Below are 25,945 nucleotides of genomic sequence, written 5' to 3'. Positions count from 1 at the left end.
CAACTATGCAGGGTTTTTTTATTGTACAACAAAACAATTGCCTGCAAGTGTCCATATTCCATTAAGCATATGGAAAAGTATTCAGCCCTTTGTTTTCTGCTGAATGAATGTATTTGGCATGTAAGAATTAATTTAGACTAGTCATAGGGCATTAGTACTGGTTAATTGTCCCCATTTTTCTGGGGTTTATTTAACTGATGGAGATTATTTCAGAAATGTGTAACTTCTTCAACTGTTGCACTCATTGCTGGGAGCCCCTTGCAGAGGCTCCAGATCAGCATGTAGGAGCAGGGAGATGGTGCCACATCTCCACCATGCAAGATTTTGGGATTGCATGACCACAAAGGGAGAACAGGATGAGAAAAAGTCACTCCAAAGCCTTGTTCATAGCAGCTGGCAATGGTTTTGCCAGTCCCAGAGGGGTTTTCCTTCGCAGGAGCCCAGCCCAGCTCCTTGGAGACGATGCTGCTCCTCCACCGTGGGACCATGAGGATCCTTTCTCAGCGCTGCATCCAGTTGCGATGCACCGAGTGCACACACACATACCTCCTGTGAGCAGCGGCACTGGGCGCAAATGCCTGCCAGACTCCAAGGCACATGCAGCAACCACCTGACTGAAAACCACAGGCTGCCTTGCTTTCCAAAGAAAAACTACCAGCTCCTTCCCCCAGACTTTGGCATGAGACTGTGGACTTTCAGACATCATCTCTTTTCCCCAGTGAAGGACAGTTAAGGAGTGACCAGTTCCTGGGAAAGCACCAAAAATCTGCTGATGTCCCACTGGCAATGCGTGTCACATCTGGAATGCTGGTGGCTCCCCTTGTGCTGGTCGTGCTCCTCCACTGCTGTGTGTACCAGCTGCCCCATGGTCCCGCTCTGCAGGCGGCTGGAGCCAGGTAAATAGCACAAGGATTCCTGCTCTCCAAGAGGAGTTATCCACTGCACTGGTAAAGATCTGCTCTGTAAAGCCTTCAGCTGTGTGCCTGCCCCCCCAGTATCACCATGAAGCCCTGCAGCCCTTAGATGGGGTCGGGTAATGTCTCCCCCACCTCAGTGTCTCCCTCTGTTAGAAAGCAGGGAAGGGAGAGCCTCTCCTGGATGGGGGAGGAAATGAAACCAGGCTCGCGCGCTTCATCAGAGATGCAAATTGCTCTACAAGTCCTGAGCATTAATTATAGAGCCTGGGCTTCTTGCCGGAGCCGTGGGGAAAACAGGCCCCTGGCTCCTATTAAATTTAGTGGCGTTTGGACACTTAGCCCTATTTGAAAACCCTTAGCCTATTGAAAACCAGAGTCCTGCTTTCTTCAGAAATGCATGTGGTCAGGTGAAATCCCTCATCCTGCTTGCAGACTGCAAGATTTTTGCAGTGTTGGCTTCAGCAAAGGTGGGAGCTCTCCCCCAGGTGCTGGGGTGTTTTCCTGGTGCCATCTGTGGGATCCAGGGAGTGAGCGGGCAGTGAGGTATGTATAGCGGAGGTCTGGGCAGGGGGCTCTGTGGACACACCGAGAAACCCAGCTCTGGCACCACGGCACCATTGCATAGGCTGGTTCACTGCACCAAGCTGGAGATTGTCCCGCTGCGAGGACTGGGACATGGGCATGGGGTGGCTCACTTGCCTGGGAAGTGAGCTGGATGTGAGGGCAGAGCTGCCTTTCCCCAGCACCGCTTCATCCACTTAAACCATTGCCTCTAAAGAGAAGCAACCAATTGTTCTCCTTTGCCAGGAGCAGACCTGTAAGGCTACGGCTGCCTCTAGCTGTTTATTTACATAGTGCTGATGCGATGGCACAATGTGGGATTTGGGGATTAGATAAGAAATAACACCAGTGGCACAACTGGAAAAAAAGGGAAAAAATCCAAACTTTGGGGAGTTAAGAGCAGAGGATCCCTCTGGCCAAGTGAGCTGTTCCTGGTAGGCAGCTACTGGAAGCCACATTATTTTGGGACATGCTGTGCCATGGGACGATAATTTGCTAGAACCGTAGGTGTACAATGATGAGAGGTGATCCCTTCCTGGGAGGGCTTACAGAAGCCAGGCCTGGCTGAGAATTCAGCTGTCCTAGTCCAGAGGTGGAGAGATGCGACAAGGAGAGGCTCTAACCAGAGCCGTAAGGAGAAGCCTGCTCTCCAACCCAGTCTTTATGCGCGGGGCCAGCCTCCTGTTGAAACACCATCCGCATCTCCAGCTGCATGCATTTTGGGTGAATTCTTGATCTTTTTCCCAGAGTTACCTTTTTGGTCAGGGTGGAGTTTTCCTGTTCTGACCGATTCCAGCATTTCTGCCCAATTTAGCACAGAGAAAATGAACAGCAAACCCTTCATATTGTTATACACATTTTAGACGTCGGCCTCACAGTTTGATCAGCAGAGGCTCCGAAGGCTCGTAAACCTGGGAAGACATAGTTTCAAGCCTGCATCAAAGAAGTTCACAACCCTTTTGGGAGAAGCTGTGAGTGCTGATGAAAGAGGGAACTTATTGTATATGTAAGAAAACTTCTTTCATGGCTTATGCATTAAGGCAGGCTATGTGGCCCAGAGAAGATTAGGGCTGCTTTTAATTTACATCCCCCCTCGCTTATATTAAGTCTTCGTCAGAAGAAAAATTAGTCAGATGTTTTCTTAATGACATCATTGTTTTTAATCCTGTTTCATTTTTTCCAGATGAGGCGGTGGAGCTTATTAGAAATGAATTGAAACTAAATCTGGAACAGAGACTTTGATTCACTTCTCCCTCCTCCCTAGTAGAAATAAATTGGTCAGCTCTGTGCTCGACCACCTTTATTAGCAGCCTCGACAGAAACCGGCACTGGCGGACTCGCCTGCAGCTTTCCTGAGCTTGCCGCCGCCGCCACCGCGGCTGACATCATGGCGAGAGGCACCGGAAAGTGACTTGGAGAGGGACTTTGGTTACCGCATAATTTTGGTGACGAAAGGCCATGGCAAAGCAGGTGGGGAGGTTATAAGGTCTGAAATAGCCATGCCAGTTTGTCTTTTGGGGCCGTAAGACAAAACAGGCTCGATGCTGGTGGGTGTTCCTCTAACGAAGCCCTGGTCTGGGTCTGACGAGCACGTGTGTGTCGGTGGCTGTGCATCTCCTCAAGTCCTTTATATCTGATAGGTTTTCACTGCCTTGTATTTCACACCAGTGAGCCACGGAGTGTATTGCTACAGGAAAGTACTTTGAACTATAAATATTTTAAAAGGCATTTAATTTACTACCCATCAGCAGAAAGTGTTCAAAAAGCCACAAGGTTTACTAATTTATCAGAAAGACAGAGAAACACGCAGAAGATCAAACAAAGACAAACACGCTCGTAAACTGCTGAATAAGTCTGCTAAGCTTATATTACATTTCTGTGTGGTTTTGTTGATATGCAAGTATTACAAATAAATTAAAATGCACCTGAACTGTTGATAAGGCAGGGTGGGACCGAGATCCTGAGGTGCAGGTGGCGTGTCTAAACTGCTCAGACCCTCGTGTTTGTGGTTGTCTGTGCATGGAGAGACAGATCTTACATGCACTCACTAATGGCATATTTAGATATTCTTAGGGAAGGAACTTTGTAATACCATCCCTTAGCTCAGCCCACGTCCCAGATCCTGGGCCTCCAGAACCCCAAATCCACATGGTCTCCTGTGCCCGGGGTGCAGCCCCATGTGGTGCACATCCATTTCCCTCAGCTTTGCCAAAGCACCCAAAGGGGGTGAACACCATCCCTGCAGTGACCTGTGTCCCCATGCCAACTCCGCTTCCAGCTGTCTGTGAGTACAGAGGGGGCTAATGCAAAGCAGATTTTGCTCTTTTGTTTTGCCTAATGACAGCTCTGCCTCTTTTGGTGTCTAGCTCAGATTTTCTACTTCTCAGGTCAGGGCATGTAACTTTTTCTCCCCTCCTTGCCTCCTCTGCAGTTTGTCTAAGAGGCTGGAGGATACAGTAGGAGACATGTCCTCACATTTTCTCTTCCATCCTTGCTCACCCTGCAAAAACTGCTAGAGTGCTGAAACATGCCTGTGACTTTTTTTTTGTTACCTGCTGAATCCCTCAGCATTTACTGACTTCTTTCTCAGGTAACACTTGGCCTGAGGAAGATCTGAGGGATTTAACAGAGGTGGCCCCCAGAAAGCATGCAATAAAACCTCTCATGAACTTTTGCCCTCTGAACCGTACCACCGACCTGTCAAGGAGGTTTGTGCAAGCCGTGATGGACGCAGGCGGGGAGGGCTGAGCCACACGTGGTGGGCAGAGCAAAGCACAGCTCGCCTCAAGATGGTATAAGTACTCCTTGCGCCATTTGCATCCTTCCACAAGCAGCCCCTGTCCGGGGCTTTGTCTGCACATGGCAGCACTGAACATCCAGATACCCAGGGGCAGCGAGGAGCTTGCAGACCCCAGGTTTGCCTAAAATGTCTTTGTGTAGCCAGCCTCCCTGTGCAAGGAGATGCATTGAGATCTCTAGCACAGGACGTGCACCACGCAGCCTGCATGTGCAGGCACTACCTGAAGCAGCTCATGCCCCTTTTCACAGCAGCCCAGCTATAATGAGCCACTTTGCACAAATACACATTTAGTGCAATGCGGGTGTGGGTCTGCAGGACACGTGCGCTGGCTTCAGGCTCCACATATCTCAAGAGAGGAGGTTTTTCCCACCCTGTGCTTGAACAACTCCTTCATGGGCAAAGGCGCTGGAGTGGGAGGGAGAAGGGTGGCAGGCGGCCGTGCCCGTGCCAGGTGGCTGTGAGTGACACCGTGTCTCTTTCCATCCCAGGCCTCCTCCTCTGAGTGGCAGCCCCGTCATCTCCGACATCTCCCTTATCCGCCTGTCTCCGCACCCCGCTGGGCCTGGCGAGTCGCCCTTCAGCCCACCGCACCCCTACGTGGCTCCCCACATGGAGCACTACCTCCGCTCCGTCCACGGCAGCCCCACGCTCTCCGTCATCTCCGCTGCCAGGGGCCTCAGCCCCGCCGATGGTAAGACGCTGTGCTACTGGTGCTGCAGCGATTTTGTAGCTCACCAGCACTGAAATTCCCTAAAACCCAGGGATTTACAGCTGCAAAGGCTCTACAGCTGCTCTCTGAAGTGGGAGAGCTGTCTCTTTTTCTTTTTGCTTTTTTTTTCCCCCCGCCCTTTAACTACACATTTGTTTTGCATCATTGCACTGAGAAAGCAGAGCGTGAGAATAGCTATTACTTCTGGATCATATTATAAATATTTTGCTTAAAGTACAGTCCTTTCTGCAGCGCTCTCAGCTCTCTTATGAGCTTCCTTGCTCCTAGGTCTCTACTGCTCTCCCGAAAGAGGGTCACAGTCACTTTGACTGCCTGGCCTGGCTGGGACTGATGTTGCAGAGATGAGGCAATGCTGGCTGGGTAATCCTCTCTTGGCTTTGTGTCTACGGGCAGGATGGCTGCTGGGTGAAGGAGAGGGGCCATATTTTCTTCCTCCTTACTCCTGAGCTGCCTTGCAGCAGCTTTTGGGGAAGGCGAGTGTGCGCAGGGAGCTGGTGCTGCATGTACGCAGAGGTGGTGATGCTCTCTGAGCCCCAGCAGGCCTCTTGTCTGGGAGCTGGGGACAAAAACGGCCAACCAGGGAAAGGAGAAAATGCATAACTCTCTCCTTATGGAGGTTCAGGTCATGCCTTACTTCATCGGAAGCGCTTCATTACACGCTTGCAGGCAGCTGGCTCTGTGCCCAGGGAGCAGCTGGGGTCTGGGGACCCGCTCTCTGCAAACCCCAGCATTTCTCAGCTCTTGAGCTTCTGCAGGGGCAAGCAGCCCTTCTCCACTACAAAGCAATGCGCACCAGACATCGACAAGGCCCCGGCTTAGTCTCTGGCTGCATAAAACCAACTTCTTTGCTGGGGTGATGGGGAGATGCATGCGTCTTCTTCCCTCCCCCAGAACGTCATCCGAACTCCCAGCCACCCGCTGAAGAGAGGTCTGATGGCTGGCGTGCGTGTGCTCTGCCCCATCCTCTCCTTCCAAGGCCAGTTTTGTTGTTTGCTGTGGAAAAAAAAAAGTCACTGTGTTTTGGGTTCTTTTCCTTTTATTCTTTTGGGTTTTTTTAAGGCAGTGGTAAATAAGTTAATAGGGCAAGCGGGTGGGGAGGCAGGTTTGAAAAATTACAGCTGGGAGAAAGTGAGCGTAATTGGCTTTGGCAGCCAAAATGGTTTTATGCTGCCAGACACTAAACCTAGCTCTATGCATTAGACCTTGGCTTTAATTTCCTTGCGCTGCTATCGGGAACTGGGCTGCATTTGTCTTTCCTTCCTAATAGGCAGGGATGTTAATGCTGACAGGGTTACTGCTGCCGGCGAGATGGGCCCTTTCCCCCCTCCCCGGGGTGCCGGCTGTGTCCGAACGGGAGGATTATTAGAAGGGAGAACGAGAGATTGTTTATAAATTTGCGGAAATGGAGGAATGCAGAGGCCCCAGCTTAGTTTCTTTTGTCCGCAGAAGCACGCCCAAGCACACGTCACGAGAGCCCTACACAGAGCTGTGCAGCCGGGGCTGGCGGGGGGCGTGGGGGAGAGACGGGGCCGCTAACGTCAGCGTTGAGGTCTAACGTTGTGGTGGGAACCTTCTCCCCATGTTTTTCTCCTTGCCTGCGGCTTCGGCAGTGGCTCACGAGCACCTGAAGGAGCGAGGTCTCTTTGGGCTGCCCCCGCCGCCACCGGGAGCCAACCCTGCTGACTACTACCACCAAATGACGCTGATGGCCGGCCACCCGAACCCCTACGGGGACCTCCTGATGCAGAGTGGGGGAGCAGCCAGCACAGCCCACATCCACGATTACCTCAGCCCTGTCGATGGTGAGTAGCAGGCCAGGTCCTCCCTGGCACAGCTGAAATTTTGGGGCAGATGGATGGGACTGTCCTCCAGATGGACATTGCTGTACATGGTCACTCTGCCCTGCTGAAACCCATGGGTGCTGCACTATAATTTTTGGCTTATTTGGCTTAAAAGGTCACCTCATTCCACGTATAAAATATAAGTAATTTAAAATATATACATTGTGGGCTCTTTGGGAGGATGATGTTACTGCTACATGGGTAGGAGATAGGTTGGTCAAGCAGGTAGGGAGTTGCTGCCGTCCTGCTGCCTTGACCATGGGTGACCACAGCGTCCCTGGGGGCGAGCTCCAGCTCCAGCTCCCCATCCCACCCCATGTTTAGCCTGGTTGGTGTCTGGGACAAAGGCTGGCTCTTTCCATGCATAGCTGTGCTCGGCATGATGGACCTCTCATCTTGGTTGGGACCCCTTGGGTCCCCAAGGAGAAAAAATATGTTAAGAGGGAGCCACAGTGGAGAGGATATGTTAGTACTTTGCAGGAGAAAAAAAATTGCAGGGATGTGGTATTTATGCTAGTATCAGGCATGATAAACCCAGAAAGTTCTGGCTCCTGACTAAATGAAGAAGAAACAAAAACATGTTAGGTGCTGCGGTGCTGAGTCACCCCTGTGGCCTGACCACTGCCCTGGTGAGACGGGAGAAATCTCTGTGTAAGCGTATCTGAGGTCCAAGTGACTTTTAGAGCCGTTAGAAATTTCTTTCTTTTCACTTTATGCCATGTCTTGTAAGAACTGGGATTGTGCAGATATTACAGGGGGCAGTTTGGGGATTATTTCTCCTGCAAGAAGGAGAAGTCTCAGCTTGACTTTCAGATCGCAGCTTATGTTTCCTGGGCTGCCTTTGGATTTGCCTGTGGACCATTATAATTTTTGGAGTGGAGATCTGCATCGTTTCATTACCGCTTCAAAGTTTCTGTTATTGAGCTTTTAAGATGAAAGACTTTGCGGACTTGCTGCTTTGTAAAGTGAGTGTTTTAGAATGATAAAAGCTGCTCTGGTTGTTCCGTGAATGGGGGCTTACAGATATTTCTAATGAAGAAACAATTTCTCGTCTGCAGCTGCTGCAGAAGTTTTACCTGAATAGTCATTTTCTACTGCCAATTCCTAGATTGATCGGGAACCTGGATCTTTGTCTGAAAGGGAGAGCACATGCTCCTTGGTACCATCCTGCCTCTGACACCCAAAATACATTCCAAGCTCCTCTGCTACAAAGCAGCTGGTCAGTAAAACTGCTGTGTCTTCCCTCCAAAGGGTTAATGTCTGTGGTTATAGCAGACGGGTGCAAACCAGCCCTGCCAAGTTCTCTTCGATCTCACGAACAAGAGTCCTTCCTCCTTGCCTCCTTATTAGTCCATCTCTGACCAGTGGTGCCTCACTGAAGTGCCAGATAAACAGCCAGTACGGGAAGCAAACACAACTGTTTTCATGCCGGCACAGGCTGACTCTTGGCACACCAAGATGCTCGTCCTCTGGTTTACTGAAGATCAGTCTGTATCTGAAGTCGTCTGAGATACTCCCCTTGGCAGAAGACTCTCTTACTGTTTGCGTTCTCCTGAAAACAGCTCTAAAGTGAATCACGTATCAAAGGTCCCAGTTTCACGCAGCCAGGCTCATAACCATTATTCACTGCAAAGCCAAAGTTCACCAAGCATTTATTTTGATCTTTTGGTAAAGCTTTGTTGATGAATAACTAGAAAGCCTTTTTTGGGCCTTCACATGCTCTGAGTGAGATGAAAACTTTTAAATGTCATGAGGATGTGACATGAGACACTGGAAGGCTACTTTTTAAGAATGTGAAAAGGAGCAGCAGCCCAGTGCCAGTCTCTGGTCTACGTGTGTGGGTTTATCCATCAGCCGGAGAGAAGAGAGAATTGTGCATTATCAAGACGGAGACTAAAATGGATGGCTCTGAAATGCTGGCTGAGGAACCAGAGTCTCCCTCTCTTTTTAGAAAGTTATTTCAAAAATTTAAATCAGCAGGGCCTAAGTAAATAGTTGAACAGATAATTTAATAAAGCATCCTCTTATGGTGCTTTTCTGAGACAAGAATATCAGTACCATGCATAAAACCCCAGTGAGTCACCACCTCACAGTATAGGTAGTTCAGAGAGACCTTTTCTTCCCAGAGAGCCCCAGAACACAAGAACTTTACAAGAATTAGCTTGCTGAAAATGCAGGTAGCTTCTGTTAAACCATATGCAGCACCATCATGCATCTGCGATGACACTGGCACCTGCAAAAGAAAAAGAAGCAGATAAGCATGTATTTAAACTGACCCGTTCAGTGTCACATCACCTCCAAATGTGTGCAGCTCCATGGGAGCCCTAGACACTGGCAATGGTAGTTCTTCCACAAACACATACCTGGGCCCTTCTGGTTGCTGTAATTGCATATCTTGGAGAATTTCTCAATGCCTCCATCTTTGTTGGTGTTTTTTCATCCCATCATGTGTCTAGGGTCAGGAAGAGTAATAGGGCCTCAGTGTTGGCTGGAGCCTGTTGGTACTGACCACATGTCAGGTTTTCTGAGTGTTTCAACGGTGACTGAGCTAGGGTGCCCCAGAGCTGCGTCTCTTTAGCAGGGTTTTCACTGTGCAGCTAGAAGTAGTTAAACCACTAAAGCAGACCAGACTTAAGTGTTACGCACCAGACTGCTGAGGTCTTCAGGCCAGTGCCAGTGGAGACTAAATAACCCTTCAGTTAGCTGTCCTGCTTCATTCTGTCATCCAAACAGGGACTCTAAATCCAAGAGTGGAGTTTGAATCCAGGCTTAAATATTTTTTTTTTCCGGAAAGCCTACACTTTCAAATAAAAGTTGACTGCTTTTCAGTGTCACAACATTGCTGGTGGGACACTTTTGAGACTAATTGGCAGGTTCTATTTACCAGATCAAAACAATCTTTTGCATTTCTATTCTAGAAGTGAGTCCCATGTGGTGGATTATTCCAGGTGACAGAGTGGTTGCACAAGAGCATCCCTGGGACATTAAAGACTGATGGGGAGCACAAATGAACATGGAGATGACTACAGTTTTCTGAGCATGTTTAATGCATCTGACTTTTTTTTTTTGTTAAGCACAAGGGCTCCTGTGGTTACCCTCAGCCCTTCAGGAGGTGCCATTTGCTCTTAAGAGGAGCATATCCAGACTGACTCGATGCTTGTACTGTTGTAGCCCTGTGCATCAGAAGATGTCAAAGTACTGTACAAAGTAAAGCTACTTCATCACTGGAGACCACAAAGAGAAAGGAGATCAAACGACCAGTGAGCAGAGCAGTGGCAGCTCTAGGAGCAAGATCCAGATCTTTCGAATAAGACTCTCATGGCCAGGGTGGGAAGCAGAGATTGTCTTTAAATGCATCACCTCTGTTTGCACAGTGTCAAAAGTGTGAGTGGGTTGTCTATACTGAGTCAGGGAATGGAGGAAAAATATCTTAACTTCGACTTATGTCCAAGTGGTGCTGCACAGAGGTAGTCACTCAGGTCAGGAGGGCTGTATAGATGTGTTTGTGCAACCTTACAGTTACTGACAGCAGGGATGACCCTGCAGTGCTGTCATGGCATTTAATCTAGTTCTAGAGCTAGAGGAGGAATCCCTGCACTGTTTCTTGCTGCCTGGTGCATGGCAGTTATAAATTTATGTCTTGACTCATGACCAGCAGTTTAACTGGGAAAAGGCTTTGTTCAGCCCAGCACAGCCAACGTGCGAGTGGCTGGCGCAGTTGTCTGGGATGTGGGCAAATCATCAGGCAGGACTTAATTTCTCCAAGTCAAACAGTGATTCAGCTTCACTGTGGCCTCTTTCAGTCAGTGTTGTTGGAGGCATTTACTTCGAGTAAATGATTTAATAGCCATCGGAGTAAGGAGCGGGGCTGGCAGTGCAGCCCAGCGGTTACTGCAGTCAACAGACATGTGTCTGTGAAAGGTGAGCTCAGGACTCTCCTCCAGTGAAGCGACTGCTCCGTCCGCATGGACAGAGAGCCCAGCCTCATGGCGACCAAGGAAAGAAGTGCCTTGCCTTGGGCTTGAGGGAGCAGTAGCTATGGGTTTGAAGACCAGAGATGCAGGATTGCAGATGACTTCTCCAAAGGAGCCAGCAATTGGCTTCCCTGGGCAGGCAGAGCGCCCTGTAGTGGCTTCCTTGAAAACTCCAAAAGATCTTTTTTTGGTTTTGTTTTCTTTGTCCCAGCACATAATGGAAACTTGCTGAAATCTCAGAAAAGGTTCAGAGAATGGGAAATTATTTCCCACCCATTTTTAGCCAGCAATGCTGTTTTCCTCCCCAGAAAAATATGTGCAGAAGAGAGAAAACGTCCCAGAGCATCCCATAAGCACTCTGTCTGGAATCCTGCTGCACTCTGGTTTCTAAAGAATTCAATTTACATATGCAAGTTGGGTCGTCTAAACAGTCACCTTGAGGATTGGGAGTAGAAGAATGCAGCCTTGTCTTTCAGCAAGGATTTCAGGGAAGCGTTAGTATTCCTTGAACTGCGAAGCTGATCGGCCCGGGGAGGGAGGAAAGAAGGGTCCCAGGACAGCATCTGGTGCCAGAACAAATGTCCAGCATCTGCTGCAGTCTAAGCAAGACATGTGTTGCCACTGCAGAAGGGGAGAGAGGAATAAGGAACTGGTTATGCGAAGAGTGCTTGTAGTTTATTGCTCTTGGTTATTGGTTAAGGGATCATTCTGCATTTTTATGCTGCCCTTGGATTTAATCCGACGATGGGAGGAGGGGGATATTTCTATACGCTTTGGGTGGGTTTTATTGATGAGCGGCCAAGAAGAGGGACCATTTTGATGACACTGTATTTATCCCAGGGCTTGGCCAGGGGATGCAGGGGGAGTGGTGGCTCTGGTCGCATCTCGGTGAGGAGACGGAGAGAGCCATCTGCAGCCCCCATGCCTCAAGGGCTCGGCTGTTCAGAAGCAGGTTCCCCCACGTGCTTGTCCATCAAAAAATACCTGGGATTTTCTTGCCCTGAAGGAGCTTCTACTGAGTGCCTGGTGTTTCCTTTCAGGAGGGCTTTGCTACCACTATTTCTCATGCAAAAGAGAGTTCTGAAATCTCCCTCCAGGACAACCATCTCTTCTAATGTCCCTCTGATGGACCACAGCCACCACAAGCAGCCGGAGCAGGAACCTCCACTCCCACCTCCCACAAGCCCCACGGGGTCTGGTCCTGATCTAGCACGACAGCGCTGGCAGACAGACCACAAGCTGACACACGTGTAAACATGAGAGGCTGACCATTTGGCTCATCACTGGCCTGTTGTGGATAAATCTACGTTTGGGAAGAAAATCCCACTTTCTGAGCAACCTGTGGATGTGATAATTTGTAGACACTGTAGGAAGCTAACAAGGAAGCTTTTACCTTTTTACCAAGAAATCTGGACTTTACTCCCAGCTCTAGGCTGGCTGGACGACCAGGCTGGGACATTTGGCAGACGTGGCCAGTGTGACTTGAAAATTTAGCCTTGAATTCTTTCTTGTTTAGAAAAGTGATATTTTAACCTTCCCCAGGAGAGAAATGGCTTTCAGTTGTGAGCTGTGGGGTTTACATTTACCCTGCAAAGGTAATGCTGCTGTAAAGTCAAGCTTTTTCTACTGAAAAGTTATTCCAGGCAGTTTTAAAAGGTTTCTTAAGATATGTGGGTTATATTTATTCTCTAGCATGTAGAGTTGAGCCTGTGACAGTCAGCGTATCTGAGTCTGTGTATGAAGCAGTATGGAAAGGCCAGTGCACACCAGTTAAAACACTGTAAAATGTATCTGGAATGGACTTTTTGTAAGAAAAGGCAGTAGGGGCCAAAAGCCTATGGTAAATTTTTATTGACCTTCATGGGCTGCCATCCACAATGCTATCACCAATGCTCTGAGCTTTGGGCTGAACTTTTACTGCACCCATCCGTTCACCAGTTTACATCTCTGTTTTAATCTCCTCCTAACTCTGAGAGAGAAGAGGACAGCCTTTTGGTTAAAATTTCCTGTGTCTTACTTCAGACCAAAGGATATTTTTGTTGCTGCTTGAAATCTGAAATGGTTTTGAATTCTAAGAAGGTATCTGTAGTTTTTGCCAAAAAAAAAGTAAAAAAAAAAATTCATATAACTAACAAAGCTGTTAGTATGTCCAAAACATGAGTGCATAAACATTGCATGTTTTTCAAGTGGGAAAGAATTAGTTTGAAAGTAAAGATGAGATACCTCAAACAGAGGTGTCTCTGGATCAGGTTTGAAATTCCTATTTATTCTATGTTCCAAAGTCTATGGAAGTCAATGGAAAGCAGCTACTGGCTTTAACAGATGTTCATTGAAGATGAGAGGTAGAAGTAGCAGAGCAAATTGATACAGAAACAGCCACCACCCATCCCAGGCATGCTGTAAATGTACTTGACTGGAAATATTATCAAACACCAGAGGAGGCAATGGCACAGAGTGTCTCAGGGAGTTGTCTTGTTTCTTGTTTGGCTGTGTGGGCTTTGGCCCATCACTTCTTTCTGGACCTGGGTGAGAGTGAGTTATCCCATGACTTGGTAGTATTCAAGGGAAAGAAACTGAAGGTAGAAAAGGTCTCCATCTGTGGTATAGAGGCATAGAGAAATTAATTTTTAAATATGAAATGCTGGTAGATGAGCAGAATTAATTTTAAAATAATTTCCTACTTTTATTTCCATGTGTGGCTTTTTAAAATTCATTTTAACCTATGATGATTTTCATTTTCTGAACAAAACATCGTTTAAAACATCAACAGAAAAATACCAGATTTTTTTTTCTTTTGAGAGTGTTGCAGTGAGTACTCTGACAATTTGGAAACTTCCTCTAACATATTTTCCAAACATCAAAAAAGTCTTGAAACTAGCCCTGTTCATTTTGATAAGTCAGCATTTTTGAAGGGGAGATGAGAGAGGGAGTGCTAGTGATAAATCCTCCCCAGGCTCTCCGTCTCGGTGTCTGAAAAATGGATCCCACCTTCATTTACTTCTCTGGGCACAGTCACTGCTGAAGAAGTTGTGTGTAGTTTTTCCTTTGAAACATCACTGGACTTCAGGCAACAGAGGATTTTGCTTACGTATTCAAGTGGCTGTCAGCCAGCCCGAACTGAGCACCTTGCCTATGTCTACAGCGATAGTAACGCTTATCTTTGCTGCTGCCCGGTACCGGTTAACGTTCGTGCTCTCAGCATCCTCAGATCAGGGGATTAGGTCAGGCCAATTTTATTATTAAGAATGCTCTCAATGCTGCTAATCTGCTTTTGAATAATATGTTTGAAAAGATTCTCTCTTCGCAAATGCACTAGTGAGCACTTCTTCATGTGGTTAAACTACTTTTTTGTTTCCCAGACCTTTCTCTTCCCAGGCACCTTGGGCAGGCTGTCACTGAGAAGAGAGGAATTGTTCATCCATGGCATGATTTTAGGTCACAGCTTTCCCTGAAAGCCCACAAGACCTAAGAGGCTTTTGTGGAAAGCATCAGCCTAACCTATTGGATCTGCTATCAAACATTTTGGATAGCCCAGGGTACTGGCAAGATCTAAATTAGAGCGGACACTAACGCCATGAACATTACCGGTTTTGGGCTGGAGGAGTCCCAGGCCAGCTTGCAAATCTGACAGCTTCCAGCAGAGTTTTACGTGGGGAGAAAAAAATGACGTACCTGTGTGCAGCGGGGAGGGATGCCCACGTTGGACACACTGCAAAAACCCAGGTTTCTGTTAGACATCAGGACTTCTTCCCTCTGCGAATTAATGGCGACCAATGGCTGAACCAGCACTGTGGACATAAATCATGGGAAAGAACAGCGAGAAATGAGTACAAGGCTTTTCTTTCTATTTAGTAATTCATCAAGGGAAGTGGCACATTAATAAACAGATCTCCCTCGAGGTATGGGAGTAACAGAGATAAATATGACTGTCAAATCTGGCCTGTTTCCTTCTGTTAGAGAAGGAGGAGACTGTGGGAATGCAAATGCAGAAAACAATATCTATATCTGAAAAGATGCATATTATTTGTAGGACAGAAACACTGACAACTCAGCTGAGATGGAGCCCTATGGCACTAGGTGCAATATATTCAGAATAAAACGCAAACCCTATCTGAAGGAGCCCATCTGAATAGATGACACTGGGAAACAGGGACACAGAAAGAAGCAGAAACTTGCGCAAGGAGATATGGCTGGGGAGAACTGGGAACAGCACCCAGGTCTTCCAGGTCATACCCCGAGATGCCTTATAGTCAGAAGAAAAGCAAGGAAAAAAAGAAAAAAAAAAGGTTTAATTAGTTCAAATAGATACATTAAGCAGAGTTTTGACCATTCTGGTCTAGACCCACACAACCCTCATGTCACTCGGTTTAGGGCTGTGGCAGGGCCCAGATTTCATGAACCACGTGTGAAGTTTGGGAATGCTCCACTACAGCCCTGAGGCAGGGCCAGCCTTTGCTGAGGGGAGTTTGCTTGCTCGTTTTGGTTTTAGTACTTCTACAAACCAGCTGCTCTTTTTCCAGTTCCTGAGGGAAGTGCCACTCACCGTGGCAGAACAGGGCTGGAAACTGCCAGCCACAAGCATTAGGAAAGTTTGAGTCTAGTCACTCCGAATTATGGGACAGCTTTAACACTCAGGAGATTATTTTTACAGACTTGTGTGTTCTTTCTGTTTGCTACATGATCCTTAAGTTGCGGTTTCAAGCTTCTCCCTGCCCTGTGGGGCTGCAAAACATGGTTGTTCAAAATACTATAAGAAGAATGCGTTCAGCAGATGTGCAACAACCTGATTTTTTGGAGACGTTCCCAATATTGTCAGTATTGCACCTAGCAAGTCTTGAAGCTTCTTAGGTATAGGACAAAAGTCACAAGAGTCCTTGGTTCAAGTACCAACTTAGCCTTGGGCTTCCAGCGGGACCTTGGGCAAGTAATTTTATCTTGTCCAACAAGGGACACTATGGGTAATGAGGGGACGCTGGTACTAAACCCCATCAATTACACGACACCCAGGCGTGGTTATGATGGAGCCACTTAGGTACACGGGTGAGTCATGTGGAGACTAGGAGACTGCAACCCAGCCACTGGTCTCAGGGAAATGTTGACACAAACTTCTGCGAGCCAACACAAATCAAGGAACTATTTGGTCATGCTGGCAGGATGTATTTTACCTCCTTGTACATCCCATTCACCCTCTCACATACCAGCATTGTCATCAGGACAGAAAGTTTATGCTCTTGCAAAGTGTTGGGCTTGGATTTGGTGATATGCAACCAAAATCAGTCCCTCCAACCAACTGGAGGAAAATAGCTCACATTGCCTGTCTGGGGAAGTTACTGTTTTGTTCACAGTGTTTAACAGGATATACCCAAAGCAAGCTTTCTGGGGAGACCACTGCTGTAAATCCAGGTAGTAATCCAGTGCTGCGCTCATTGCGGGAAAGAGCTGGAGAAGTCCTGCACCCCTGGGTGGATGATGGGGATTACCAGCCAGGCCCCATAGCCAAGTGGCATATTTTGTCCTTAGAAATCTTATTTTTAAAAATAAGCAACCTGGAGGGATGAGCCATTCCAGGCAGGGCTAGGGCTCGGGCAGGCTTTGGATTTGGTACCTTGGTATTGGGGGACATTGTGATATCGTCATCCCCAGCTCCCGTCCATGCCGTGCTGGAGATTTGCAGGTGGGTCAGGCCTGGGCAGAGTTTCCTCTGGATGAAGTCAGTTGTTCCAGTTAGCAGTGCCGAAACGCTGAGGGAGGCCAAATGCGTACAGTAGTAACTCATCATGTATTGCGGATTCACAAATGGGACTGGCAGGGTTGGAAATGACTTCATGCCTGACTGATTGACAATTGCTAATAGGGTCCAGGCACTGGCAGGTCCCCTTGGAGGGGGAGAGTTTGAACTTTGTGCCTGTGCTGCCAAATTGGTTTTCTTAAAACTCTTAATTTACTTTCGGGGCTCCTGGAGCATTGCCTCCTTCATTAATTGGATGATCAGCATTGTGCTCATGCTCGTTTGGTTTCTGCTCTCTCCACACACAAGCGCCCGCACCATTTCCAGGGGCGGCCCTGGCTCTGATGTGTGCCTCTTCTGACCCGCTCCTCCTGCTACCAAGTCAATGGGGACAGCTACACTCACAGAAACCTTGCACGGCCTTTTCCCTTTTAATTTTAAGTTAATTTCATGTCGATGAAAGGGGATGATGGACAGGCTTCTGTTTATCCCGTGAGGAGGGTGAAGCAAGCGAGCATTCACGGTGCTGCCTGACCCCTGTCACTCAGTGCCCAGCAGAGAGGAAACCTCCCGTCAAAGTGCAGCTGGTCCCTGCACTGCTCCCAGCTCCTGAACGTCCCACAGCAGTCACGAGTGCAGCAGGTCTCAGCACCTCCCACCCCCCACCTCAGGAAAGGAGCAGCCCGCTGGTTTTGTCTGACAAAGTCTCTCTTTCCTACAGTGTCCCGGTTTTCAAGCCCACGGGTGACTCCGAGATTAAGCCGAAAACGAGCCTTGTCTATCTCCCCGCTGTCTGATGCCAGCATTGATCTCCAGACAATGATCAGGACCTCCCCAAACTCTCTCGTGGCATATATCAACAACTCCAGAAGCAGTTCAGCGGCGAGTGGCTCCTACGGCCATTTATCTGCCGGGACAATCAGGTAAAGCTCTGGGACCAGCTCCGTTCAGCTGTGTAACCATCCCCGCAAAAGGAGGGGTGATCCTCCAGCAAGGGAGACCTTCCCTTCCTCGCAACCTCTGCTTTTGTGCATTGGGGCTGTGTAGTATATTAAATTAAAGCCCCCATCTGGTTTTGCATGTGGAAGGGTACTTCATGGCATATGGGGCAGGGGGGGTGTTGTTTGACTGGGATTATTGGTTACCTGATTTCCAGTAATTACCGTATGATCATGCCCCCCTGCAAACAGAAACAGAGAATAAATTCATCTAAAAAATGTTCATTGTGAGCAGTTGGACTGATTAAGAAACATTCTGATTTAAGAGATTGCCTCAAAGTATTCTTCAAATTATTGGTCCACATCCTTAAAAAAAAAATGTTGCCTGGGCGGATTTAAGAGCCTAATTCTAAAAACATATTTTAAACAAATCTAAGCCCTTGAGTAAAGTTTTGCTCAAACTTTAATTAAAAAGCACTTATGCTAGGCAGCTCACTGTTGTCAATTCCTGCCGTGATTGCTTCACCCAAGTTTCACCATGTTATTATTCTTTTTATTACTTAACTGTTAAAAATGTTAGTTCTAATTAATACTGATGTTGCAAAGCAAGGGTTTATAGAGATCATGCACTCCTAAAATTTGTAGGGAAAACAGAGACATTGCCATTAGTAACTGTAACATTAATTTTATCAGTTGCTTTATCCAGCAGCATCATTTAGAAATTGACTGTAGAATCAAACATTATGCTAACTTAAACAAATAGCAACTCCTTGTTTGGTAATTGTATTTTTCTAGTCTTACCTGTAACTGGGCATACCTGTAGCATCTCATCTTATAAGCAGATTTTAAATTTTTCAGGGTAGCATCTGGTATTTTCAGCAAATCAGTAGAGTCTGACCTAATGGTCAGTTGTTGGCCTCTGAGGGAATAATCAAATCATAACACTGAGTTTGAAACTCGTCTTGGTGTTCTAAAGGTGTATCTTGGATGACGGGAATTATAAAATGGGTTACATATATAACAGGATAACTGTCAGAAATTTGGGGCAAAAATACTTTTTTGTTATTATTTTAATGATGTCCTAGTGGCAAGAATGAAATCCTTTCTCAGCCTCTCAGACCCAGATCCCAGTAGCACTTCAGAAAGTCATTTTTGGACTTTGCTGTAACATAACAAAGCTGTGCAGCAGCCTGCCATCACACCTCATTTGCTGCAGCACATATTTAACTCCCAGAGCTCCTTTACACTGTAGTGATTTTTGCCCTTGATTCTTTTGGTCAAGTTGTCATTAACTGGTTTGGAACAGAAATACTCATTGGATGGTCACCAGCAATAAGTATTTTCTTTAAAAGCAAAATTGGAAATGAAGCATGTTGCTAATTATGGCCCTGTTCTCTGCGCATTCACACCGTGGGCAGTTTTAGTGATGTGAGGGAAAATACTGTGAGGGTAAAGGGTCAGGGCAGCCACCTCTTAAAGGTAGCAAATAATCGATTTTTGGGCTAAGAGTCTATGGTTCGTGCATCACCCACCTAGAGCACAGGGAGTAGAGCATCTCCCTTGCTTCTCCATCTCTCCCAAAGGGACTCACCCCTGGGAGTGATCCCCTTGTTTCCAGCAGCAGCCCTTCATTTTTAATGCAGTCGACTGCTGCATCCTGGCTCGGACCTGCTGCTCCCAGTTAGTGTTCTAGCAGCCAGGGGATGGTGGTGTTTCTGGTCACTGCTGACCTAGATTGGAGCCGAACCAGTGACCTACATATGAAGGGTGACATACTTCAGCAGTCCCCTGAGCCAGCACTCCTCTCACCTGAACGCAGAGTAAAGTGCATGGTTTTGGACTATGTTACATGGATAGTTATTCATCCCCGCTGTGATTTGTGCCAGGTGAGCCAGGTGATGCTGCTTTTTTATACCCAGGGTAGCATAACCCCAAGGTTGTAAGTCTGCAGAGTAGGTCTGCCTGGGAGCCTCGGGGGCTGCAAAGCCAGATGTGTCCAAGTTCCATCCTCTTCTGCACTCCCTGCCAAGGGCTTGGGCTGTTTTTAAACACAGGAGGCAAAGAAATTACAATCAGTCTGATATGTGGGTCGAAATGATTCACAAGTTTTCTGAGGCACAGAGGAGAGGAATCCTGTCTTTGCAGTAAAGCAGGCTGTCAGCCTTATGGTGGCATTGAAGGCATCTAGCTGGGGCATTGCAGCCTGTCTCCTGAAAGCCAAACTTGAATCAGTCACTAGCCAATGTGATAAATATTGTTTAAAATAACTCCTCATCACTTTTCCTCCTCCTGTTGCTGCAGCCCGGCGTTCAGCTTCCCCCACCCCATTAACCCCGTGACATACCAGCAGATCCTGACCCAGCAGAGAGGCCTGAGCTCAGCCTTCGGACACACTCCTCCCCTGATCCAGCCGTCTCCAACCTTTCCCCCGCGCCAGCACATGGCCGTCATCTCTGTCAACCCGCCTCCGGCACAGATCAGCAGCAACAGCAACTGCATCTCTGACTCCAGCCAGGTAGGGATGGCCGTCCTGGCTCTCCCCATGCGTGGCTCACAGGGAAATGGAGATATGCTCTCCGTGGGGTGCGCGCTGCCCTTCATGGTGGCTGTGACAGATATACCCGCTCTCGTTTTACTCATACTCTCCCTTTATGTTGCTTTTTCTTCTTCCTGACAAAGCACTTATGGACCAGTCACAGCCAAATTTTGCGCCCACCTCCCTTCCTTGCACACACATGTACCTACCCATGCAGGAACCAAAGGCGTTGATCCATCAAAGCATTGAACATGATATGCAGGGTCATCTCAGGCAGCAAATCTCCTTGAACGTGTGTTATGTGCTATTGAAATCGACGGAATTCAGCACGTGCTGGAGTGTTTTGCCAGCAAGCACCCAAGCACTGTGAACAAAGCTTCATCAGTTCCTTCACCAGTCCCTCCTTCCTTATTTCTACTGATGTGAACCAAGCTGCTGGTCTTAAAACACCTTATTCTTTTCCTCTTTAACAAATACGTGCATCCTACATAGGACCTTTAGCCATTTTATTTATTGTTCCTTCTTTTTCAGTAGCTTTCTCTCTCAGGCTATTCCTGCTGTTGATTTTTACTGTTAAGATTTGCAAAAGCAGAGGCCAGGTTTTGGAAACTAGGGATGCCATGATGTGTATGAAATCCCACACCTCAAATGCATCCTTGCAAATACCTGTGAGTTCACACACGCACATGCATGTGCACACAAGCCCTTCGCATGCACAGGGTTAGTGAATATGTCTAGCACATTTTTAATCATTTTTCCTTCCCATTTTCATTCCTTGGAAGTTTGAAATGCAGTTGCTTTTCTCCCCAAAGACTTCAACTCATTTCACACCCAATTTCAAATTGTTGTTTTAGTTGTATTGCACGGAACTTTTCAGACTGGTTTATTGTTTTAGGGTTTCTCATGGCCTCTGTGCTGCAAACTCTGTTTGTTATTAAAGGTTATTTGATTGATTGGTTTTGTTTTCTTCTTACAAAGTGGCTACCAAAATAATGTGGCTGGCAGAAGTTATGCCTCTGTTTAATAACTTGCAGGACCAATCTTGAGCAATTAGCAAGAGTGTACTTAAAATGTTAATGTTCCAATTTTATGCACATACAATGGGATGGTTTTCCTCCTGAAGTTGTTCTCATTTTTTAAGAGCTTAGCAAAATATATACATAGCCTCTCATGCACCCAGCATGACGGAGGCTTCACATGTAACCAGAATCACCCCGCTTCTCTCTGGAATTCATTTTCTCAACAAATCATTTAATCACATTGAGAAATAAAATCATGGCTTGGGTGGGGATTGCGTAAGGTTTTGATGGTTTTGACGATTTTGACAGGGACTGGATCGCTCTGAAATGGAGCCGAAACAGCAAGACCAAGCTCACTGGTGAGGCTGCAGAAGCTGACACTGTCCTTGATTCTTCCCTCTCTTCCGTCTCTGCCTCCCAGAAGCCCACACGGCAATTATGGCCAGCAGGCCAATACCTCGTCATCCCCAGTCACTCCTGAAGTTGATCTTGACTGATTTTTTTAGTTAACTTTTAATGAAGAGGTGGGCTGCAGTCAGTCTCTCATCCCAAACCCCGGTACCATATTTTGCCTGGTTTTCTCTCCTAGAGCAAGCAGAGCAGCGAGTCGGCCGTGAGCAGCACAGTCAATCCAGTGATCAACAAGCGCAGCAAAGTCAAGACTGAAGTCGAGGGCTTGCCCCCAGCATCCCCAGCCACACAGGTAACCTTCTGGGTGCGAGGCGTGTTGTGGGGCCAAGGCAGTGAGCTGCTGGGTCTCGTTGTCTTTGGCTACGATGCTCTTGGCACCTTTTGCTGCAGCCGGGAGAAAGGCGTCAAAGTCTGCCAGGCAGGCGGGTGTCTCTTGGAGCACGAAGCCCAGCAAGGTACGGGGCAGAGCTGCAGTGGCTGAGCAGAGCGTTCGGTGGGTGCTTGGAACTCAACTTTCTGTTGCTGTGCTTGGATAGAAAAAAAAAAAAGAAAAAGGAGGGAAGGGCATATTTTAAGCATAGTAACTTTAAAAATTATGTCTGAGTTTTCTGTGCTGCAAAGTAAGCAGCATTAGTGTTTCAGAGCAAACACAGATTATGAGGGAATCTTTTTTCTAGGTAGAAAGCCTGCAAAAAAAAGGGACAAATTCTTGATTCAACAAGATATTCCTCCTAGAAACATCCTTTACACTGGTGACGCAACATTTGACACCAAGAAGGGCCTAAAGGCCTTTGCTTTCTTTCTGGAGCTCTGTGATTGCAAACTGTTTAATGGCTGACAGTATCCATCTGACTGTCCTTTATCACAACTGTAAACTATCAGGAGTGCACTGGGCACTTCATTTTCATGAAATATTAGGCCGTGTTATTGTCAAGCGAATGGAAGAGTTGATGACAAATTTCTCCTTCTGCCCTGGTTCAGGAGCAGGTCTCAGCATGATGCATGGGGACAGCAACGTGTGCAGTCATCAGGGGGCTGGTAAAATTGATGAAGATAGCATATCAGGGAAAGATAAACATGCTGTAGTCAGCACGATTAGGGCAAAGAGGCATCTCTCTGGAGCTTTGAGTTTAGGAGTGCATATACACGCTGCTGCAAAAGCGCATGCCTTGAAAAACCAATCTGGCCACCACCCAGGCTAATAGGTCCACATGTTTATTTCTTGCAGCAAATGAAAAAAAGATCTAAAAGCCATCATCTGCTTTCTCAAGCATCTGTAGCAGAGGAGCTGTGGGACAGACAGCTGCTTGCTTGATGGCTGTCATCCTCTGTTCTCTGCTCCAATTTGAAGAGGTGTGCACCCAACAGCAGGGAGTCCTTGGGTAGCATTAGCCTGGCTCAACCCTGCAGCCCTGCTCCAGAGCTTCATCCATTGAGCCTTACGTGAAATAAGCACTGAAAGAAGGTGGAGAGTCGTTTAAAGTGGTGCAAGGAGGCTTGATTAGAATAACAAGGTGAAATTAAGAGAAGGAAAATGCGCACTGGTTGTCTAATAGTTCCTAATGAGGAGATCGGTGAAGTAATACCCCAAGGGAAATATAGGCTTCACATCTTGCAGCTTTTCAGTATTCACTGGGAAATTACTGGAAAGTACGTTGTAAGAGACAGACCATTCTTGGCAAGGAGAACAGTTTAGAAGAATGAACGTACTGGGTGTCTCCTCTTCAGTTGGTCTAGGCGACAGCTTAAATTTGGGGATTCCTGTTCTGCAGGAGACTGCTGAAAAGTTGAGTTACAGTCAGTTAATTACTGACTGATTTTTTTTTTTTTTTTTTGTAGAGCATGACGCTCAGGCATCCCAAAAAAAACGTGCATGTGTGTGTTTTGTTTTGGAAATACTGTGCTGGAAATGCCTCATGTGAGTTGTGGTTTGGGTGTTTAAAATCCTTGGCCAGACAGTATCTCCCATGATGGCTTGTGCTATAAAAAAATGCAATCCAGACAAGATTTGTGGGACACAGTAGAGTGCCAGGCATGAGGGACCTGAGTTACTGTGCTCTTATGATACCACAATAACTCCAGTACAAATTCAAATTAACATTGAATTTGCCAGAAATAAAACAAGTAAATCCTCTTCAATAAATTAAAATTATTTCAATACCATTTTTCTAACAAAAAGTATAAAAATTTTGGCAAAATAAGATTTTTAGTAGAAAATTTAACTTTTCCAGAGACCACACTTCACGTGGAGAGAAACATTTAGACAAAAAAAAATGTTCACAGCTCAACCAAACAGGAACTGCAGGAAAAAGAAGCTGCTGAACTTTCTCAGACTATTGCTCTAGACTCTAACATAGTTTGAATCTCCAGAAATCTTTCTGTATATTACTACAGTTTCTTGTCTTAAGAGCCACCTTACAGTATTTTTTTTTTTATTAAGAGCTAGTTAAAACAAATCTCTTCCTCTCCACCTCTAAACTTTTGAATTGAAAAGTCACAGCTGGCTTGTATGTCATGAGACTGTTAATGAAAATGGTTGAACTTTGGTATAGTACATCTCACTTTCCAAGCCATGTAATGCCATTAAGTCATTAATCATTGCAGCCCCTCAGCAGGCATTGGGAAGGTGTTGATGGGGAAGGAGATGATGGACAGATAGGTCCATTTTGGCAGGTCAGAGGCAGTTTGAGATGGGTCTGATTGTGTTTACACACTTATGGGGCCAACTGGAGCATCAGATCATGAGGAACAGCGTCTGATGTGGTCAGTCACCCCAGACGCTCCTATCTAAAGCTGCCCTGGAGGTGGGATGCTCTGTGCTGGGTAGGAAAGGGAATGAAGGGGGTCAAAACCTGCAGGGTTTGGTATTGCTGAACTCCCAGGCCACTACTGGCTGATTGCCTTGTCTGTAGTGCAAGTGTCTGACACACACAGAGCTGACAGTTGTCCTTACCTTCTGGATTGTACTAATTATGTTGTATGTTACACTATTGTGTAATCCTCATAGCAGCTATAAAAACATCTTCTGTGCTTCATTTAGGACTGAGGAGCTGGCTAGACAGAGAAGTTAAGGAGAGAGCTCACAGCATGCCCAGCATTAAACTGACTTAGTTATGAGTCCAGGGCCCCCGGAGCTCTGCTCTGCAGCCCACTCATCATGCGGTCTTGTTCAAGATTCCCAAATCTGCCAGTCTCAGAGGAGTGCCTTGGGGGCTCACCACTTTGTCCCTGTGGAGCACCCTGCAGGCATAAATCTTTGGGTAAGGTTTAGGCATAATTTTCTCATCTATCGCAAGATGTAGAAAACAGGAACCTCACTCCCCAACCCGTGTCAGGTGAGTGTTGTAACCACTAGACTCTGACTGCTCTGTGGTTTCTTCATGCTCGTATTTCCCCACTCCCTCTCACATCAGAAGTTTTGCTTCAGCAAAGGACAAAACCAAAGGTCAAAAGCCAGCCTTTTCCTTTCTCCAGCCTTTCCTAGGATTGCCCACGACCTGGCTGGAGCCAGCCACCGCTGCAACTGTGACTTCAAGGTGTTTTGTGTCTTGTCATTAACTCTGCTTCATTTTGACCAAAACTCTGTAACTCATTATTTCACAGTAATCAAGGTTGTTATGCTGCCACAAAGAGCACGGTTTTGTGATCAGTTGATACCTGCCCTGTAATCTATGAGTGACAGAGGAATTCAGACGAAAGAAGTTCACCTTATACAATGCACCGTTGTGTGTTGCAGGAGCATCTGACAGACCTGAAAGAAGATCTAGATAAAGATGAATGTAAACAGGAGCCTGAGGTTATTTATGAGACGAACTGTCACTGGGAAGGGTGCACAAAGGAATATGACACTCAAGAGCAGCTCGTCCATGTGAGTAATGGTTGGGAGGAAACCCCAGCGATAAATTTGGGTTTCTGTGCGCTTGTCCTCATTTTTTATCACTAGCTGCTGTGCAGCCAGAGCTCACTCTGGGAGCTACTAAAGGTGCAAATCAGAGATACGGTGTGTAAACACTGCCAAAGCAGGTCGCTGCTCCCTGAGGAGTTTAGCTGCAGGAAGCATCTCATAGATTATTTGATGTTGCTCTTTTCTCAGCTGCTGAGGGTGCAATTTCAGTCTCTCCTGTGCACAACCCAATGACAGAAGGCTCTGTGCAGAGAACCCGATCAGAAAATGAGGACGGGGCTGAGCCCTTCCCTCTTCCCTGGCCATATTCACTGAGCCTCCCAACACACCTACACCAGCTGTGTGTCAGGGATTGTCCATACTGTCCTCAGTCCTTGTCCAGGCTGTGAAAGTATTTTATGCTTCTGTGGCATGAGCTGTGAGGCCGTATCGCTTAGGGGCTGTTGACCTGCTCAGCTCATCCCTTCCACAAAAATAGAGCACTTCCAGAGTTTGGAGACGTGCTCCAGTGTCTCCATCGGGGCCTGAAATAAAGAAAGTGGGTTGATTTTTTAAAAACTGGAAAATAGGGCTTGCATAATCACAG

At 46.9% G+C, this 25,945-nt stretch overlaps 1 protein-coding gene across 4 annotated transcripts in view; it reads left to right on the top strand.

Annotated features, from left to right (window-relative positions):
• GLI2 (GLI family zinc finger 2) overlaps positions 1-25,945 on the top strand; it is a 197,891-nt gene that overhangs the window by 150,547 nt on the left and 21,399 nt on the right. For all 4 annotated transcript variants that reach the window (XM_086751119.1, XM_086751117.1, XM_086751118.1 and 1 more), the window contains 6 exons: positions 4,767-4,969; positions 6,619-6,810; positions 17,273-17,474; positions 19,791-20,004; positions 21,634-21,747; positions 25,192-25,323. In XM_086751119.1, coding sequence (XP_086607245.1) covers positions 4,767-4,969; positions 6,619-6,810; positions 17,273-17,474; positions 19,791-20,004; positions 21,634-21,747; positions 25,192-25,323 — 1,057 coding nt within the window. The remainder of the gene's footprint in view (positions 1-4,766; positions 4,970-6,618; positions 6,811-17,272; positions 17,475-19,790; positions 20,005-21,633; positions 21,748-25,191; positions 25,324-25,945) is intronic.

This window comes from Chlamydotis macqueenii, chromosome 6, assembly GCF_036417535.1.
Source record: "Chlamydotis macqueenii isolate bChlMac1 chromosome 6, bChlMac1.mat, whole genome shotgun sequence".
In the NCBI taxonomy this organism is placed as follows: domain Eukaryota; kingdom Metazoa; phylum Chordata; class Aves; order Otidiformes; family Otididae; genus Chlamydotis; species Chlamydotis macqueenii.
This window is presented reverse-complemented; position numbering and strand designations above follow the sequence as displayed.